General features: G+C 43.6%; 2 protein-coding genes across 7 annotated transcripts; both read left to right on the plus strand.

Moving 5' to 3' along the window:
* Positions 1-703: 703 nt before the first annotated feature.
* Positions 704-8168, plus strand: LOC144380703 (GTPase IMAP family member 7-like). 2 transcript variants are annotated; one of them, XM_078065542.1, is made up of 2 exons: positions 704-774; positions 7138-8168. In XM_078065542.1, exon 2 carries the CDS (start codon positions 7178-7180, stop codon positions 8051-8053), a length of 876 nt encoding a protein of 291 aa, XP_077921668.1. In that variant the 5' UTR covers positions 704-774; positions 7138-7177; the 3' UTR covers positions 8054-8168. The 2 variants fall into 2 exon arrangements, with proteins under 2 accessions (XP_077921668.1, XP_077921669.1); XM_078065543.1 differs by lacking the exon at positions 704-774 and adding an exon at positions 802-1066.
* On the plus strand, positions 710-19268 carry LOC118525177 (GTPase IMAP family member 4). 5 transcript variants are annotated; one of them, XM_078065539.1, is made up of 3 exons: positions 710-774; positions 15437-15499; positions 17507-19268. In XM_078065539.1, exons 2-3 carry the CDS (start codon positions 15451-15453, stop codon positions 18436-18438), a joined length of 981 nt encoding a protein of 326 aa, XP_077921665.1. In that variant the 5' UTR covers positions 710-774; positions 15437-15450; the 3' UTR covers positions 18439-19268. The 5 variants fall into 5 exon arrangements, with proteins under 5 accessions (XP_077921665.1, XP_077921667.1, XP_035931638.2 ...); XM_078065541.1 differs by lacking the exon at positions 710-774 and adding an exon at positions 8284-9992; XM_036075745.2 differs by lacking the exon at positions 710-774 and adding an exon at positions 11332-11684.
* The last annotated feature ends 303 nt before the right edge of the window (positions 19269-19571 follow it).

Here is a 19571-nt window from a genome sequence, read left to right on the forward strand (position 1 = left end):
TGGGTAAATCTGGGAAAATCGATCTGTGCCTGGGTCTAGGGTAGGGAGAGGTCGAAAGGTTGGAGGGGCAAGTTGAGTCTGCTCCCTGGGTGCATCTTTCCTAGTCAGGTCATGCATGTTGTCAGGCTCAAAAGAACCATATGAAGAAGACTAGAGGTTTGTGGTCATTGAAAGACTTTTTCCAGGCCACATCTTCTTTTTCTCTTGGCTCCCAAAGGTTTAGACTTTTGGCTTTGTACCTGAATGCTAACGATTTTTGAATGAGTAACTCGAGACCTTCATGAAAGACTATACTAAAAACCCATATCATACAATCCCTGGGAAGTATCCCCAGGCTCTAAATTTGGAAACACAAAGCCACATATCTGAGTTCCTTCTTTCCAGAATCACCCGAAAGTCTCCCACTCTATCTGGGGAAGATGATCAGACCCTGTGGCTGGCTCTGTGTGCATGATTTGGGTCATTTAACAAGGGCCTTTTGATCCACCACTATAACCCCAAACAACAAATATAGCTTTGGAAATTTTGGTGTGAAAACAGGCACACGGAGAAAAAGGTTTCAACTTGGCAAAACTAAAGCAGCCCCCAAATTATGGGGCAATATTTCTGTCTCTTTAAAGGCAAACTCTTCCTTCACTAGCTCCACCCAATCAGAACTTCCTGGCTCAGAGGTTTCAAAGGGTACAAACACTTTTTCCTTACAGTTAAAGCAAAAGCACCAGCTCAAACAGCTTCTTTGGAAAAAACCCTGACAACTCATCATCTCTTCCAAAGGTGAGCCTGGCCTCAGAGCGATGGAGCTGTGAGATGCAGCGGGACACAGGGGTGTGCATGGGGTGGACTCTGGTCTGTGCCAAGCAGCCCAGCAAGGAGGATGCTGCCAGAGGGGTAGTGGTGGAGGGTAGGGTGGGAATAAAGAGACTGATTTGCCCGATGTCGCCGTGTCTCGTATTTACGGGACAAACTGGCTGAATAGCACACCTTGCATCAGTTGCTGTTGTGACAGACATTGAGCGCCGCCTGACAAGCCATCCATTTCCCTTAATGGGACATTAGCGTCCTCAAGGTAGGTCTTTAGAGCCGGAAGGCAATTTAAAGACCACTGAGTCCGAATCCCTCTTTCTCCTGAAAAAGGATCTGAATCCCAGGCTGTGTGAATGTGGCTTCATTAATCTCCCAGGGGTACCTTAGTCACTAATGGCAAAGTGAGTACCTTCGTCACTCAGCAAACTGAGTAAGGACTCAGCAACATTTAAGGAGCGCAGCTGTGTGATGGACAGTGTAGCAGATGAGGTGAGGAGGAGTGCCATGGGGGTGGAGAGGTAGCTATTCTACAGACACAGTGTGTCTGAAACCCTTTTGTTACCTTCCCTAATTCCAGGCTTGCTACCACTTCACTGTTTCTGGAAAGAGTGGGTGCTGTCTCCCTTGGTCTCCCCTGATCTATTTCTGATTCAATGTAAGTGGAAATGTAGGGAATCAAGGACCAGGAAGGAACCAGGAAGAGACCATAGTGTGCAGAGGTTATTATGCACGAACATGGTGGTCAGACAGTCTTTGAATTGGATCCCCCCTCTGCCCAATGCCTATTAGCACTGTGACCTTGGGCAAGTCTCTCAGCATTTCGGAGCCACATCAATTTCCTCATTTAAACAATTAGAATAGGGGTGCCTGTCTGACTCAGTCAGAAGAGCCTGTGTGTGACTTTTGATCTCAGGGATCGTGAGTTCGTGCCCCACGTTGGGTGTAGAGATTACTTAAATAAAAAATAAATAAACTTTAAAAATTAGAATAAGAAAATTGGCTTCCTTGCAGGTAATTTTGGGGAGTAAAGAAGAGAATGTACAAAACCTATTTACCAGGGTGCTTGGTATAGAGTATACATTCAGTAGTTGCTAAAGTACGGGGAAGTTAAATTTTTATTGTGGGAAAATTTTTTTTTACTTCTTTTTTTTTTAAAGATTTTATTTATGTATTTGATAGAGCACAAGCAGGTGGAGGGGCAAGCAGAAGGAGAGGGAGAGGGGAGGGGGAGGGAGAAGCAGGTTCCCCGCGGAGCAAGGAGCAGGATGTGGGACTCAAACCCAGGCCCTGGGATCATGACCTGAGCCGAAGGCAGACGCTTAACGACTGAGCCACCAGGCATCCCCAATTGTGGGAGATTTTTAACTCATTCAAAGATAAAGACAACTTCCATGTACCTTCAACAATTATCAATTTGTGTAAGTCTTGTTTTGTCTATAAGCCCCTCCCACCCATCCCAGATTATTTTGAAGCAAATGTCAGACACTCTATCACTTTATCAGTAAATATTCGAGTATGTATGTCTGAAAGAGAAAGACCATTAAAAATATGACTTTTTCAGACTTTGAAAAGCAATTAGAAATTTTTAAAAAATTACCAGATGTATTCAGATTCCCCAATGGTCTCATAATTTTAAAAGTTGTTTGGAAATCAGATCCTAATAAGGTTCCTAAATTGCAATTATTTGATATCTCTTAAGTTTCACTTAATGTGAAAGTTTCCACCTTCCTGTTTCTGTCTGTGAAATTTTTGTTGTTGTTTAAGAAAGGGGCAGTCTTTTGTCCAACAGAGTTGGACAGTGTACATTTTGTTGATTAAATCCTCAAGATGTCCTTTAACATGCTCTTCTAGTTTCAGTGTTTTGTATGAATTTATATTTAAGGAGAGGCTTGATCAGATTAAGGTTTTCCTCGTTTTTTGGGTGGGACTATTTCATAGTAGCCGTTGTAAACATACATTGGAAGGCACATTATGTTCGCTTCTCTCTCTTCCTGTGATTTAGCAGACACTAATGACAGCCTAGGGTAAAATGGTTTCATTAAGGGTCACAAATTATGATATTCTAATTCTATCATTCTTTCTTCATTTATTAGATGGAATAACCCTATGAAAAGAACTTCCCCTCAACAGTTCTTTCATTTCCATGAGGTCCAGTTATATAACACAAAAGACATGCTTGATTCTTTCCCTTTATTTGTCCATGTTCAGAATGATGGAATTATTTCCTAGCATACCCCAAAAGGAACAACTGACTTCTTTAAATATGATGATATTTTTATGAATTTGTGGATTTCAACATATTTGATCTATTTCAATCCATTGGAAATATTATTCTATGGATCCTCAAATTGCCCCATCTCTGTCAGAGCTTCTTCAAGTTGACTCGTTAGTCCTTTTGATAAGATTTGCGCAATTTTTTATTTTATTATTTTCTTAAAGATTATTTATTTATTTATTTGACAGAGAGAGACACATCGAGAGAAGGAACACAAGCAGGGGGAGTGGGAGAGGGAGAAGCAGGCTTCCCGCCGAGCAGGGAGCCCCATGCGGGGCTCGATCCCAGGACCCTGGGACCATGCCCTGAGCCGAAGGCAGACGCTTAATGACTGAGCTATGCAGGGGCCCCTGGAGTAATTTTTTAAAGTAATCTCTATACCCAGTTTGACCCTGAGATCAAGAGTTGCATGCTCTGCCGACTGAGCCACCCAGGCGCCCCATGGTCTGAGTAATTTTTGGTAGCATCCTTGCTTTATAGTATGACGAGACAGCCTAGGATCCACTTGCACATTTCCTAGCCCAGACTGGGATCAGTACTTTTTCCTAAGAGTCCTAATGTTTTTAGTGGGAAATGGCATTTGAAGAGCACAGTATGGGCACTCAGGATGCTCTCTGCCACTGGGCTTGTCACTGGCCTTCAAAACTACACACACACACACACACACACACACACACAAAGCTAAGAACAAGACAGGATTCCTGAAAACAATTTCAGATTATTTTTGGCAGGTTTCTTCCCTTTTTTGACCTTATGGTATATTCCACTGTGGATGGACAATGAAATTACTGCATTTTCAAGTTTCTTTGGCCAATTTTTTGTGTGGTTTATCCATCACACCAAATACTATGTGTCATTTGCTTTTGATTTTTACGAGTATTTTTTTAAAATTATTTATTTATTTATTTAATGTAGGCTCCACGCTGGAGCCTAATATGGGGCCTGAACTCATGACCCTGAGATTAAGACCTGAGCTGAGATCAAGAGTTGGATGCCTAACCAACTGAGCCACCCAGGCGCCCCTTACTAGTATTTTAAGATATAGTTTTTGTTGTATAATTATATAAACTATTTACAGGTTTCCCCTACTATCTGAAAGCAGAATGCTCCTATAAAATCTTTCATAAACCAAAATGCAGAGAAACAATTACCATTAATTTATAGGGGAAAATTTTTTAGGTATTCCCAGATCCCCCCCAAATCACCTCCCTATGCATTTCTGATGGCTTTAGACACTACTTGCTAACCAATGCACAGAATCAATTGAGGTAAAGCCCACATGCTCACATGGTTCAAAGCTCTGGCAGCTGGATGCTGAGATGCTGTGTGGGGTTCCTGGGGAAGGGGCTTGGCAGCATCATTCTCACGGCCCAAGATGTGTGCTGCCTCTCAAGTGGCTCATCTGAATGTAAAACAGACGCTGAACACTGTTTTTGCTTTCAGCATTTTTTGTAAAAATGAAAATCCTCTTCGAATTTACTTTGGCTAGCAAAAACAGGTCCACGTGTAGGTGTTTCATAAAAGCAAAGTGATGTAATTCGAACTTTGTTTTTTTTAATTTTTAAAAAGATTTATTTATTTATTTATTTATTTGACAGAGAGACCGAGAGCACAAGCAGGGGAAGCAGCAGAGAAAGAGGGAGAAGCAGGCTCCCCCAGAGCAGGGAGCAGTTTTTATACTTTTTAGACCAAGAGACAATGAATCTGGGAGGAATTGACAAGACAAAGAAAACTTACCTTTGGGAGCTTCAATTAGTAAGGAATTCTAAACAGACTTTGGGCTGGGGTAGTAAGTGAGTAAAAAGTAACAAGAGTTGTCTGTACAGCTTCTTGGCTCCAAATCTCCCATCTCTGGTCGTAAGGATGTCTCTTTAGCTCCTGGGACAGGGAGGGCATCCTTCACATGGGAGATTAGTTTCCGACTTGCAGGGGGACAGAGGAGGGTCTGGGTGTCCTTCTTGCTCAGGCTGTTTCTTTAGTAACTTTTATTTAAAATAATCAGCATGCCAAAGTGGCACATTTTGGGGTGGTCTGCCCTCATACAGGCATATATCCTAAAATTGGGACTAATACTCCAAGGATAAATGCACATGTACTTTTACAAGATAGTGCTAACTTCTCCTCTGTAGGTTTTGGACTGTTTTTCCATTCCCATTAACCATGGAGAAGAGGACCTATTTCCTCTAAACCTTTACCAACAGATTATATCAGCAAATTTTTGGATTTTTGCCAAACTTGTAGGTGAGAAATAGTATCTCAGTGTAATTTGAATTGCTTTAATTTAGTTATTTTATTTTTTCTATGTTTGACTTCTTTTTCTGTATTCTAAGTCAATGTTCATATATTTTCATATATTCAAGGGTATTTACACTTTGTCCTTTGAACTGTTTATTCATATGTCTTACTCCATTTTCTATCAAGCTGTTGGTCTTTTGTTTCTCTACTTTTAGGAATTCTCTGTACAATAGGCTAATTTTCTCTTTTATTCATCATTATTCTTTGTATAGTAGGAAAATTAACCCTCTTTGATATCGGCTGAAAAAATTTTCCCTCAGTTTGACATTTGTGTTTTAATGTCTGTAGTGTTCTTTGCCTCACATTATCTTTTAGATTTTTATGTAATCAAATTTATGAGTCTTTTTCCTTACTCTCTTTAAAATCTTAGAAATATTTTATCCACTCCAGGTTACAAAGAATTTACCCACATTTCTTCTAGTATTTATATGGATTATTTTTTACGTTTAGATTTCTCATCTATTTAGAATTTGAATGGCATAAGAAAGTGGATGCAGTTTTGTGTTTTTCTGTATGGTTTTGTAGTTCTCTCAGTGCTGGTTATTAGTCCGTCTTCCCCCCACCCTCCCGCCATTGATGTGAGATGCTGCCTTATTGAATATAAATGTAACATAATATAACTGAATTGAATATTCATGAATATAGTATGATCAATTTGGTCTGTTTCTGAATTTTCTGGATTGGTTTCACTGTTCTGACTCTCTGTTCATGCACTGACATCATAACGCCTTAAATATAGAGGCTAAAATGCTTTATAATCTGGTAGAGCCAGTCCTCCCTCATAGTTCTTATCTTTCTTGATTGTCCAGGATAATTTTCTTTTTCATTCATCCAAATGAATTTTATTTTTTTTTTAAAGATTTTATTTATTTGACAGAGAGAGAGACAGCTAGAGAGGGAACACAAGCAGGGGGAGTGGGAGAGGGAGAAGCAGGCTTCCCACAGAGCAGGGAACCCGATGCGGGGCTCGATCCCAGGACCCTGGGATCATGACCTGAGCCGAAGGCAGACGCTTAACTACTGAGCCACCCCGGCGCTCCCCAAATGAATTTTATAATCAACTCTTCTAGCTGCAGTGGAAAATAAGTGGTGACAAAAAATTTTAAATTTATATGTATATAAGATCACATTAAAGAAGTATCTAATAACTCAAATGTTATGAAATGCTTTAAACATGAATTAGTATTGCATTTGGTGAAATGTCTTTTCTGCATCTAGGTATTTTTATTCTTAATCTATTCATGAGAATGTGTTGTAACAACCCATTTTCTCATATTGAAGCACCCTAGGATTTCTGAAATAAATCACATTTAATCATGGTGTGTTACTTTTTAGTGTCTAATAATTTATTTAGGATTTTGTATTAGTATTCACAAATGAGGCAGGTCTGTAGCTTTATTTATTGGTGAAATCTTTGTTAGTCTTCGGGATCAGTATCATACCTATGTCATAGAAAGAATCAAAAGTTTTCCTTCTTTTTAAATCATCAGGAATAGCTTAAGATGCACGGAGATTCTTAGATCTTTAAGGGTAGAAGTGAGTTCCCCATGAAACCATCTGGACCTGGTACTCTTTGGTGTGGAAACTCTTTAACTATTTTATTATTTCTTCCATGGTGATTGAACTGTTTCATCTTTCTGTCTTTATGGGATCAACATGGATAGTAGACCGCTACACATTTTCAAGGAGGAACACAAAGGAGAAAAGAGGGGGTAATGTTTTCCACTTACTTCCATGACCCATTTTCTTCTCCTTCCCTTCAGGTCTGTGGATACCTAAGCCTTCGAGCCTCCTGATACTGACATGGCTCACTGTCAGTGCAGGAGTCTGAGGATTGTTCTGGTAGGGAAAACAGGAAATGGGAAGAGCGCAGCAGCAAACACCATCCTTGGGAGAAAAGAATTTGAATCTAAAATTGCTGCTCACGCTGTTACCAAAAAGTGTCAAAGAGCATCCCGGGAATGGAACGGGAAGAATATTCTTGTTGTTGACACCCCGGGGCTCTTTGACACCAAGGAGACCCTGGACACCACCTGCAAGGAAATCAGCCGTTGTGTCCTCTACTCCTGCCCCGGGCCCCACGCCATCCTCTTGGTTCTGCAGCTGGGCCGCTATACAGAGGAAGAGCAGAAGACCGTGGCATTGATCAAGGCTCTCTTTGGGAAGCCAGCCTTGAAGCACATGATCATTTTGTTCACTCGCAAAGATAACTTGGAGGGTCAGAGCCTAAGTGACTATATAGCAGATGCAGATGTGAGCCTCAGGAACATCATCCAGGAATGTGGGAACCGCTGCTGTGCCTTCAACAACAGAGCCACGGAAGCCGAGAAGGAAGCTCAAGTGCAGGAGCTGTTGGGGCTGATAGATGAGATGGTGTGGAGCAAAGTCGGGGCTTACTTTTCTGATAACATTTACAAGGATACAGAGGAAAAGCTGAATCAAAAGGCAGAAGTCCTGAAGCAAATCTACACTGATCAATTAAATAATGAAATTAAACTAGTAGAAAGGGAATATGCTCATAAATCACAGCAAGAACGAGAGGGAAAAATAAAAGCGCTGAAGATGAAGTATGATGAAAAAATAAAAAATCTAAGGGTAGAAGCTGAGAAGGGTATATTTGCAGAGGTTTTAGATGGGATTAGGAAGGTGCTTTCAAAAATATGGCATATGTTTTGGTAGTCATGTCAATTTCACTTTTGCTCCTGAATTTACTATGATTTGTAATAGTGGTAGACTGTATTTTCCAAAGATTGCAGATTGATGAGAAAAAAATAAATGATGGTTGCTGTTTTAAGCCACCGAACTTCAGAATGGTTTGTTCTGCAGTGACAGCTAACCAGAATGAAACCTCTTCCCAGCTTGGTCCCCACCACCTCCCATTTCCCCCCGTCCCTCTTCACAGTGCCGACAAATTTAAGAAGTTACAAAATTGGCTTTCTCAGGCAATGATATATAGACTTGAAGGACTCAGTTTAGGAAAATTCAAATCGAAATCCTGCAGACATTACGTGTGCACACCACTGGGGGCATGTGCTGCTGCAGGGCTGGTCTATGAGTAATTTGTTAGTGAAGCATCGGGTTTCTCTGGAAAGCTGCTTCTGTCGTTCACAGAGATCTAGAAGTTGGTAGATTCTCTTAATGCTTTTCTCTCTTTTCTTTCTTAGGTCCCATCCTAACTGAAAATGTGTCTGACTGTAACTAAAAATCTCTTCTGTGCCAAATAATTTTCACTGGCCTCTGCAGACCCACACTTCCGCCTTCTTCACCCTAGCTCTCTGCCCCAGGAGGCTGATCTCAATGGACTACATTGGTGGGATCTCCTGCTCTCTGACTTCTGCTTGGCGTGGCCAATGGGAAGTCCAAGTAGGAGACCCCAGGGGAGTAGAAAAGCAAGGCTGGGTCTTCGTTCTCCTGCTTCTCTCCCTGCAGGGCCATCTCTGACCAGCCACAACCCTAAGCCAATGGCGAGAGCTCCTCCCAAGACAGCCTCTCTACCCAACTCACCTTCTGGGTTCCAGTCTTTGTTCACCCCCTTACGGTTGGGATACCATCTTCTCACCATTACTAGCACTCCCCCTTGTCGTTTCCAAAGCCCTGTATCCACAGTTTGTAGGAAGTCCCTTCTCTAAAACTCCCCCTGGGACCTGATGAGAGTAGGCCATCTTTTTGCTGCTAGAATTCTGATTGATAGATCTTAGGATTCTCACTTTTCTTTCAGAGCATTCCCTGATCTTTATGGCTGTTGTTGGTTTGAAATTCCCTCTAGTCTTTTCTGCCACCAGAAAAATCTCTTCCTTCCCCTTCCAAGCTGTGACATTCGCAGTGAGTATTTGAAAGGTTGTGTCTTGCTAAAGAATTGAGAAACTTCGAAGCTGGAGGGGTGACTTTCTATCATTTACAGTGATTGCAGACATCCCAAATTCAAATCATTAGAATTTTTTAAAAAAGATTTTATTTATTTATTTGAGAAAGTGAGAGCCAGAGAGCAGAAGTGGGGTGAGAGAGCACGAGCAAGGTGAAGGGCAGAGGGAGACGTAGACTCCCCACTGAGCAGGGAGCCCGATGTGGGGCTCGATCCTGGGACTCCAGGATCATGACCTGAGCTGAAGGCAGATGCTTAACGACTGAGCCACCCAGTCTCCCCCAAATCATTGGAATTTTTACAGTCGTCTTTGTTTTGACTATGAACACGACTAAGAGTATTTACTGTATCAGTGAATTTTAGGGAGACGGATTAGAGATTAAGTCTGGAAAAAATAAGATCCTAAATCTCTGCTCATCACAAGTATTAGGAATGGAGTAAAAACGACACGGAAGAAAAAAACTCTCATAAGCAAACATATTCATAACATATGTCAAATAACACCGCTGGACCAAACTGCTCTTTGCCTTCATGCAATTCTTATATTCAAAAATACTTCCTTGTGAGCGACTCATCTGTGCAGTAGTATTCATGCCGTGTCCTGATGTTTTTCATTTAAAAACCATTTAAAAGGCATTTTCCCTCAGAGATGTGCAGAAGCATTATGAATTCAATGAACCTGTGTTAAGGCCTATTGAACACGCAACTTCTGTGAGCTGATTTCTTTTCTCTCAGCCTTATATTCTATTTTGGAAGGTAAGACATACCCAGAGGAAAAAAGGAGTAAATCAAATAAATCATTATCTTTTTACTTGACAAATGAAATATTGCTCACTCATCTTAACCTATTTTATATCCGAGTTTTCTCTGAGCGCTGAGGACTCTGGAAGTTCCAGCCTTTAATGTGTGCATGATCCCCGTTATTGAAATATGTGCTAGTCATGATCCATAATGCAGAATTTAAACTAGGATTTATAGAGGAAGACCTGAGGAAGAATTCAGGGCTTGACGTCTACTGTGAAGGATGTGTGGGATGCGTCCACGTGGGTGATGGGTCCGACGATCGTGCTTCTTTTCAGAAATAGGAAACTTAAGGGTGACAAGTAAGGTTGTCAGGGGAAGGGTAGAGTCAGGAGCAATAGCGTTCAGTTAGGTTTGTGCCAAGTTGAATATCAGTTGTCAAGGTAGGGTCCAATGTAAATGATCTGCATTAACTTGAAATTTGGGTCTGAAGATTATGTGAAAGGCTTGGGGTGAATGTGGCAGGATAGTAACATAAATATCTCCCTCAATTGCAGCTGAGTCTTCAATAATTGCCAATATCCCCACAGTCCAAAGCTAGATGCTAGAAGATCCATACAGGACTTGCAAAGGAAGGAGCGAGAACCAGTTTTGTGAGGTTTAGTTCTTCAACTAATTTGATAGGTATTTGAAGGGGTCAAGAGGAAAAGTTTTTGTTTGTATGTTTGTTTGTTTTAAAGATTTACTTAATTGAGAGAGAGAGAGAGAAAGGGAGAGAGAGAGACGGTGTGTGGTGCACAAGTTGGGGGAGGGGCACAGGGAGAGGGAGAATCCTGAAGCAGTCCCTGCCGAGCAGGGAGCCCGACTTGGGGTTTGATCCCAAGACCCTGAGATCATGATTGATCCCAAGACCCTGAGATCATGACCTGCGCCAAAATCAAGAGTCAGACACTCAACTGACTGAATCATCCAGGTGCCCCAGATTTTTTTTTTTTTAAGTTTTAAAAAACAGAAAGAGAGAGTGTCTATGGTCTACAATTTCTATTAATCCCTTTTCTACAATGATTACCTATGTCCAGTTGGCCATCTTGAATTTGAAATCCCTGATCTCTTGTTAAATAGAAATAAAATATAGTAAGAATGTGCAAACTACTTTTACATATTTATGTTCACACACCATCATTTGTGGCCGTTCACAACTTGTAAAAAGAAATTCTAATTCAAAGTACAAGTTGTTATTACTTCAAATAAGCAATAATAAAATTAATAAAAAATCAACCTCCGAAGTTTTCTGTAAGCAGTCTGGGCTTTTAAAGCTCCACCGTCAGGACTCTGAAGGTCAGAGTCAGGCAGGACAGCCTGCCCTGGCCATTTCACTCAGCTCAGGTCGGAGCTGGGACGGTCCTTCATTAGGCGTCCGTGGCAGGGCTGGGTAGGGGGCATGCACCTTGCACCTTAACCTCGTCCGTATCCTGTGAAGTGCCCGCAACTCCATGTGGCGGGTGAGATAAGAACGGAGCAGGATATGGTTGTGGGGAAGACAGGAAAGAAGTGCGGTCGTGCACAGGTAAATTCACAACAAATTTGTGTTCTTGGGAGAAGTTCTTGTGAGAAGCTCTTGTGAGAAGCTTGTGGGTGTTCTTGTGAGAGGCTTCTGAGAGCCGGGCTGACACCGACCGTGGACCACACACTTCCTGGGGCTGTACTGTGAGTGTGTAGGCATCATCCTCCGCTCTCTTTCCTACGTAATTTCTCTTTTTCCAAATATTTTTGTGCACTCCACCAACTGTGCCGGCCGGGTGCCCACCGATTTCTTTTCTTTTCCTTTTAAAAATTTTATTTATTTATTTATTATTTTATTTATTTATTTGAGAGAGAGTGCGAGCGGGGGGTGGGGTGCAGGGGCAGAGGGAGAAGCAGACTCCCCGCTATGAGCCCAGGGATCATGACCTGAGCTGAAGGCAGACGCTTAACCGGCTGAATCACACAAGCGTCCCTCCACTGACTTCTTCACAGTCAGGAGGAAGCCAGGAAAACAGTGGAGGCAGATTTTCAGTGTGCTGAGAGAAAATAACAGCTAGCCTGAAATCCTGCACTCAGGGAAAATAGCCGTCAAAAATGAGAGCAAAGTACACACATTTCAGGGGCGCCTGGGTGGCTCAGCGGGTTCAGTATCTGACTTCGGCTCAGGTCGTGAACCTGGGTGTCGTTACAAATGTCAGCCGTGATAGGGAATTCCCTATATGTCGTGATCCTTGTTACCCCAATAAGGAATATCTAAGTAATGGCTTGGGGGTTTAATAGTACTTAAAATTTCGATTTGGATCATATTTTACATCAATCTCTGCTCTCACTCCCACACTTAAATAAAGAATGATATAAACCTTCTGGCTGGGCTTACGCTTAGTAACAAAATATAATCCCACCCTTTCTCTCTTTAAATCACTTCGGAATCACAGACATGTGTTTACACCCTGCCTGTTCTTTTGACTTGCTTTTTTTGCCTATCTCACCCAGGGGCTGAGTCGTCCTTGTTATTTGGGTTATATTGTTCTAGAATGTTCTTTATCCTCACTCCTAGTGCACAGTTTATTCCATTGCCCTGTCTCCTGTTTAGGAGTAGTTACCCTGTGCTTGTACGCACAAGGCCGACCACATACTATCCTCAGAGATATTTATGTCTTCTATTTGATCTCTTTGGAATTGTTAGCAGTTTGTATAATTACTCAAGTGTTATGCAACTTGAAATAAAGTCTCAGTTATGGGGTGTAATTGTAAATTGGCACCTCTTTCATAACGGAATCCATGTCTCTAGGGAACTGGGATCCATGCTGCTCACCACCGCCCCATAGTCTCACAGTTTACATTTTCATGACAGATAGTGTCAGATGTCAAGGATTAGCCTATTGCAAATGGTCTGAGCACCATCTCGCAGGGTGACTCTGGACCCGTCTCATTAGTTAAAAGCAGACCAGTTACCCTCACTTGCTTCAAGCAGATGAGACCTTGGAAATTGCAGCTGTCTCTCCCCCAGTCACTGGGAGGGAGGAGGGGAGGTAGGGCTGCCTATGCTGATACAGGCCTAAAGCTCTAGGGGCAGGTGTTGGGCTGGAAGGCCTGATGTGCTGAGACGTGGGGTCCGGGACCGCAAGCTTTTCGGAATAGCTGGCAGCCTCTGGTTTCAACTCAGCGGTTTTTCCAGAATGTCACAGCATAACCCATATTTTATCCCTCACGGTAGAGCGTTTGCATGGCTGAATAAGGTAGCTACTAGGCAGATGTGGCTATTTAACTTTAAATTAATTCAAATGGGGTGCCTGGCTGATTCCATCAGTGGAGCTTGCAACTCTCGATCTTGGGGTCACGCGTTTGAGCTCCCCGTTGGGTGTAGAGATTACTTAAACATAGAATCTTTAAAAATAGTAATACAAATGAAGTAAAACGAGGAATTCGGTTCTGCAATCACACTTACATCACATTTCATGTGTCAACAGCCCATGTGGTTAATGGCTACCCTATTGGACTGCACGAATCAAATCCATCATTGAGAAAGTTCTATTTGCGGGGCTAGTTGCTGAGGTGGGCAGGTCTCTTACACGAAGATGATTGAACAGCTCCTCCCCTCACTTCCTCTCTCCTTTTTCTCAACATTGTGGCTTAGCATTGCCTTAAAGTTAGAGAAGGGAGCAGGACCCAGATTTTCCAGGTAAGAGAAAAGGGGTATTTGGGGGAGGGGACAGAGGGTAACGTGATTTGGTGGAGAGAGGACCTCTCCCCTGGGGGTATATCTTAAACCTACCGGCATACTTGTTCTCAGAAAGTGTATTTCTTGTTGGTTCCTATTTCCTGTATTTGCTGATGTTAAGCTGTAAATTTGGTGGTGGTGGTTTTTTTTTTAAGATCTTATTTATTTGGGAGAGAGAGAGTGAGCTCATGTGGGCTCGTGAGAGAGCACCAATGGCGGGGAGGGGCAGAAATAGAGAAGTTGGTTCCCTGCTGAGCAGGGAGCCCGATGTGGGGCTGGATCCTAGGACCCTGGATCATGACCTGACCGAAGGCAGCCTCTTAACCAACTGAGCCCCCCAGGTGCCCTGTTTTTATGTTTTGTTACTGTTTTGTTTCGTTTTTTTTTGTTTTTTAGAGAAGGAGGGGGCAGGTAGAGACAGAGGGAGAAGGAGAAAGAGAATCAGAACATTAAACAGGCTCCATGTCCAGCGTGGAGCCCAACTGGGCCCTGAGATTATGACCTGAGCCAAAATCAAGAGTAGGCCACTTAGCCGACTGAGCCCCCCAGGGACCCCTGGATACTTGCTCTTCAGGCAGTGGGAGAACTCAGCCACTAGGGCAGTCCTCTGTTTTCACATCTAAACTGGGAGAAACAGCACAGCATTGCAGAATGAAGAGAGGGCCCAGGGGCATCTCAGTGGCTCGGTCTGTTGAGTGTCTGAGTCTTGACTAGGGCTCGGGTCATGATCTCAGGGTCCTGAGTCTAGCCCCGCATCAAGATCTGGGCTGGGCATGAAGCCTGCTTCAGATTCTCTCTCCCTTCCCCTCTGCACCTCCCCCAACTCACTTAAGTAAGATCTTTAAAAAGGGAGAGAGAGAGAGAGAGAGAGAGAAAGCCCACATGCTGGAACAAGGACCTTAAGAAACACCCCAAAACCTTTTGTTTTCCTATTTCTGTTATCCTACTTACTCCCTAACACCCATCACCAACATCAAATTTGTAGCCAAAGCTGACTTTAAAAAAGTCTGTGATTTCTCTTCTCAGTTTACAAGAAGCTGTTTCCTACTCCCTATCCATAAGGGATAAAGAAATAACTCTTCCTACAAAAGGAGTGTCTGTCTTTCTAATAATGTTTTAAATGTTTTTGGATGGCTTCTTATCAGATGAACTTGTCCTTAACAACTAGTATTTTCAGCCTGTCCTAGTCAAAGTCTGCTCCAGTGAGAGTTCTTTGTTAGGAAACAAAATTCAACCAAGTAAATTGGAAGATCCAATCGATTTTATTGAGCATTCATGAAGCAGGCAGCATCCCACCCTGCAAATAGAGGGGCCCTCCACTGAGCCACACTGAAGAAGAAAGGCATAAAGGCACAGAGAGGACATTAAAAAAGAAGAAGAAGAAAAGAATTTATTAGCAAGGAAAGCATTGTTTAGGCACACTGGCTTCCTAAGGGGGGGGGGGTGTCTGGGGTCTGTCAGTAAATCCCTAGGATTGCTGGGGAAGGGTGCCCAGAAGCAGTACCAACAAAGCCCTCCAAGCATTTGCTTGTGTAGAGAAAAAGGAACAATCTGAAGATGAGCCAATCTGGAGAGTGGAGAAGCTTTGGGAAATATGGGAGGAGAAAGCAAGCAGCAAGTTTACAGGGAAAAGCAATTGCTGGTCGGGGGAGGCTGAGGTTTCCACTTACTTTCCGTGTCCCTAAAATGACTAGTTGTGTTCCTTTCTGTGCAGGAGTTCCCGCTACAATGTCAGCCCTGAAGTATGGTGCATGCTCCAGCAAACCTGGGAGCCTTGGTGAGAGGGTGTTGGGGGGGGGGGTCCCCTGTGCGGCAGGGCGGGGGGAGGAAGGAGAACTAGCAGGGGCTTCTCCTGAGCTGGCAGCCAGCCCTTATCCTTGCTGGAGCAAAATATCCCACCCCCATATCTGATTTCCTCTCCATTTACTTCCTCTGGACCCCCTGCACTTTCTCCTGCTACAGGGCCTTTCAGTGTCTCTTCCCCTGACTTGCTGCTCCCTCTCACTAGGCCTACAGATGCCCTAAGGATGTCCCCAGGTTGGAGTCTTCCATTGTCCTGCTAACTGAATAATCATCTGAACTCCCATCCACATTTTTTCCTTAGATAATCCTCACCATCCTGTATTCAGTGTTCTTGGTTTCTGGAAATCTCCTTCTCTCACCCCAGGATTCTGGTGATCAGATGTGAGAAACTGCATCAGGGATGGTTTTGCTAATGCTCAGAAGGTGATGGGGATGATACCTACAGATTTTGTGGAAGGCAGAGTTAGGGGTTCTGCAATATCTCTCCTCTGTTTGCTATTTTTAAAAGAATATTCCAATTTACAGAGTAGACAGAAGGGGACAAAATGGAAGCAGAGAGACCAACTGGGAGCCTCCTTGGGAGGCATGGATGCCGACGGTAGCTTGAGCTGGTGTGCTGGGCTTCACAGTGGAGAGAAGCAGACAGATTTGCAGGTGGAGCCAAGAGGGGTTGCTGATGGGCTGGATGGGGAAAGGAAAGGAAAGAGAAGAATCAAGAGCAATGCCTAGATTTTTGGTCTGGGCAACTGGCTAAATGGCGATACCCTCTCTGAGAAATAAAATGGAGTTGTAATAGTGTCTGGAGTTGTGAGTGTGGTAATGTACGCATCACCTTCAAGCCAAAATGGATGGTTGTGATACAGGATTCCTCATGCAGGAACCAGACTCACTCAAGGGCTGGGCCAGCAGGGTCTGCCTTCTCAGAGAAACAGGCTCCCAAATGAGATTGCCCATTGTCTTCCATCCTGCGGGTCCCGGTTCTATGCTTAACAAATCCTGAAGCCCAGGACCCTATAGACACAGGAAGGAGATATGCAGAGAAATACTGAAGACAAATGCAGAAGAGCTGTATGGATGATTTGGTGTTTCACTCAAGGCCTGGTTATTCTGAGAACACAGTTTCTATTGCTAAGCTGTGCCGTGCTGGGATTAGCTGTCCACTTTCCTAGGAAGGAGAATGTGCTTCATCTAGTGGAACTAAGAAAGGATAGCTCCACTGGCACTAACCTGTATGGGTTTCTTTCTTTCATTTTTTATCTATCAAGGGATTTTATAGTCACTTCAGCTAACTGTCACTATTTTCTGGCTATCATTCTTTAATGTATTAATTTCGAATGTAAAAAAAGTCACTAGATTCGAAGCTAAGGTCTTTAACTTGAAATGGAGGAATTTTGTCCTCTCTCGGGTCACAATCCCTGACAGGTTGGTCCCACACAGGAACTAGAAAGGGACGCTTTGTCTTTCTGCCCAGGCATCCCTATTGTACCCTGCCAGGACGGGATGGGTTGTAAAACCCCCCTACCTGGCTTCTTAATGGGAAGAAGAAAAGTTCCATTTTGACTACAAACTGGGGGAGGAGCGCCCACAGAGACGTCCCAAGGTCAGATTTCGAGTTACTTCCTGCATTGCTCCTATGGGGAACAGCTACCTGCGGCAGCTCGCAATTCTCTTCTTGAGCTATTTTGTTTCCTCTTCTGTGGGCTACTTAGCTGCAAAAGGTAAGAGTAAGAAGCTCCACGGAATCCTGGAAAGTCCTTGGGCCTTCCCCACGTGCGGCAAGAGGAACATCAGGCTTTCTATAGACTTTCAATAGGGCTTCTGTAGAAAGGCCTTCTGTAGCGTTCCTGTGAGTGCAGAGGTCGCTCACGGGAGGGGAGCCTAGGGCAAGAGAGGAGGAGTGTGTGAGCGGAACAGGAGCCCTGCTGGGGAAAGGGCCAGAGGTCCATCCTAATGCCCTGGCTTTTGTTTCCTGATGTCCCAGGGCTTGGAACCCAAGACCAGAGAGATGCACAACTGAGACTTGTCTTAGTGGGTAAGACTGGAGCAGGAAAAAGTGCAACGGGCAACAGCATCCTTGGAGAGAAAGTGTTTCCTTCCAGCCTTGCAGCAAACTCAGTCACCAAGGTCTGTATGAAAGGGGGCAGCCGGTGGCAAGGGAGAGAACTTGTCGTCGTGGATACGCCTGGCATTTTCGACCCCGAGGTACGGGATGCTGACACTGGCAAGGAGATCGCTCGCTGCATCCTCCTGACCTCCCCGGGGCCTCATGCTCTGCTCCTGGTGGTCTCGCTGGGCCGGTATACGCAGGAAGAGTACAAGTCCACGAAGAAGGTTCTGGAAATGTTTGGAACCCAAGCTAGGAGATACATGATTCTCTTATTCACCCGGAAAGATGAGTTGGAAGGCATGAGTTTCCATACATTCTTAGAGGACGCTCCAGACAGCATGCGAGAGCTGGTGGATGAGTTTGGGGATCGCTACTGCCTGTTCAACAATCGGGCGACAGGAGCTGAGCAGGAGGCCCAGAGAACGGAGCTGCTGGCGCTGGTTCAGCGCGTCGTGGTGGAGAACAAAGGAAAGTGCTTCACCAATAAGATGTACCAAAAGGCCGAGGAGGAGATTCAGAAACAAGTCCAAGTGACACAAGAATTTTACAGAGCAGAGCTAGAGAGACGGATAGTGCAGATCAGAGAGGAGTTCGAAGAGAAAATCAGAAAGCTGGAGGACAAACTGGAGCAGCAGAAACAAAAGGAAGAAATGGAGCAAGAATTAGCAGAGAAGGAGGCTCTCTATGCTCTAAGGCAGCAAAATGCCAGAGATGAAGTTGAGAGTCAAGGTGGGATACTTGACTTAATCATGCAAGCATTGCAGATTGCTCGATTTGTTTTCTTACTTCTGTTTAAGGAAGATTAAATGGAATGCAAAGATCTATTTCCTGCATGTTTTCTGGTGGTCCTGCCCCCACAACTCATTCACCAAAGTCAGAGTGCTCTCAGCTGCGTCTCCCAGGCTCTCCCAACTAAGCGATGTAATAAAGTTCACTGTTAGTGATCGGCAGAGGTTTGGTTGACTTAACAGGGGAGGGACAAATTGTCAGTTTGTGGAACTCCAAAGCAGAAAGTATGGATGCTCTCTACCTTGTGAATTCTTCAAAGAAGATGACCCCAAACTTTCTCTTTTGCTCCCTAGTAAAAGTTTCTCCTCTAGATTCTTCCTAGATTGCTGGATCATCTGCCTCTGCCATCTTATTTTCGCCTTTAGGACACAGTGATCACCTCACCCATATGGTTTGTTAGAAAGATTGGTTTTGTGTTGGGTAATCTATAGATGGAGAGGCTTATAGAATTCTTTCCAGATGATTGGAAATTTGTTTAATTACATTTTTACAGAAGGACTCAAATTGTCCCTTATCATCTGCCCATTGAAGAACAGAGTCGTCTGGAAAAGAGATCTCTCGGAACTCAACTAAGTGAAATGCCAGAGAGAGTGGACAACAGACAGAGATTCAACACATAAGGGAACAACGTTTGCTGTGTTCAGACACATCTATAGCAGCTCTTTGACCAGATTCAGTGTAATATATTTGCTGAATTAACCAGTTCTCTCCTTTTCTTGTGAAACTAACTGTTGCTACCACACCTTGATTACTTACTGCTTTGAAGGTCATCTGCACACGACCACCCCCCACCCAGTTGAATTGCTTGCTTCTTGTTACTATAATAAAACTTTTCTGTTCTCTCATACTTGTACAGAATTGGAGTCCACTTTTTCTTGGAAAATACCACTGCTCCTTCTTCTAAGAACACAGTGATGACTTTCACTTTTTGGGTAAAAGTTCAATTTGATTTGGGAGCTAGTCTTGGTCAACCCTCAAGACATCTCTCCTCCTTTTTCCTGGAAGATTCCAGCCACATTCTCAACCAGAGAATTTTGTCTGCCAGTCAAACACCACATTCTCCTTGGATTGATTCATTCTGCACTGATAGAAATCATGTGTAACCAAGGTTTCAGAGACCTTTCTGGTTTTCCCAGTGCAAAAATTCCCC

Source organism: Halichoerus grypus, unplaced genomic scaffold (assembly GCF_964656455.1).
Source record: "Halichoerus grypus unplaced genomic scaffold, mHalGry1.hap1.1 HAP1_SCAFFOLD_91, whole genome shotgun sequence".
NCBI lineage: Eukaryota > Metazoa > Chordata > Mammalia > Carnivora > Phocidae > Halichoerus > Halichoerus grypus.

Excerpts from the sequence above, each read along its gene's own strand:
- LOC144380703 (XM_078065542.1), top strand. The coding sequence starts at position 7,178 with ATGGCTCACTGTCAGTGCAGGAGTCTGAGGATTGTTCTGGTAGGGAAA.
- LOC118525177 (XM_078065539.1), top strand. The coding sequence starts at position 15,451 with ATGTCAGCCCTGAAGTATGGTGCATGCTCCAGCAAACCTGGGAGCCTT. Across the intron at positions 15,500-17,506 it reads CAGCAAACCTGGGAGCCTTG|GGCTTGGAACCCAAGACCAG; the intron begins GTGAGAGGGTGT and ends CTGATGTCCCAG.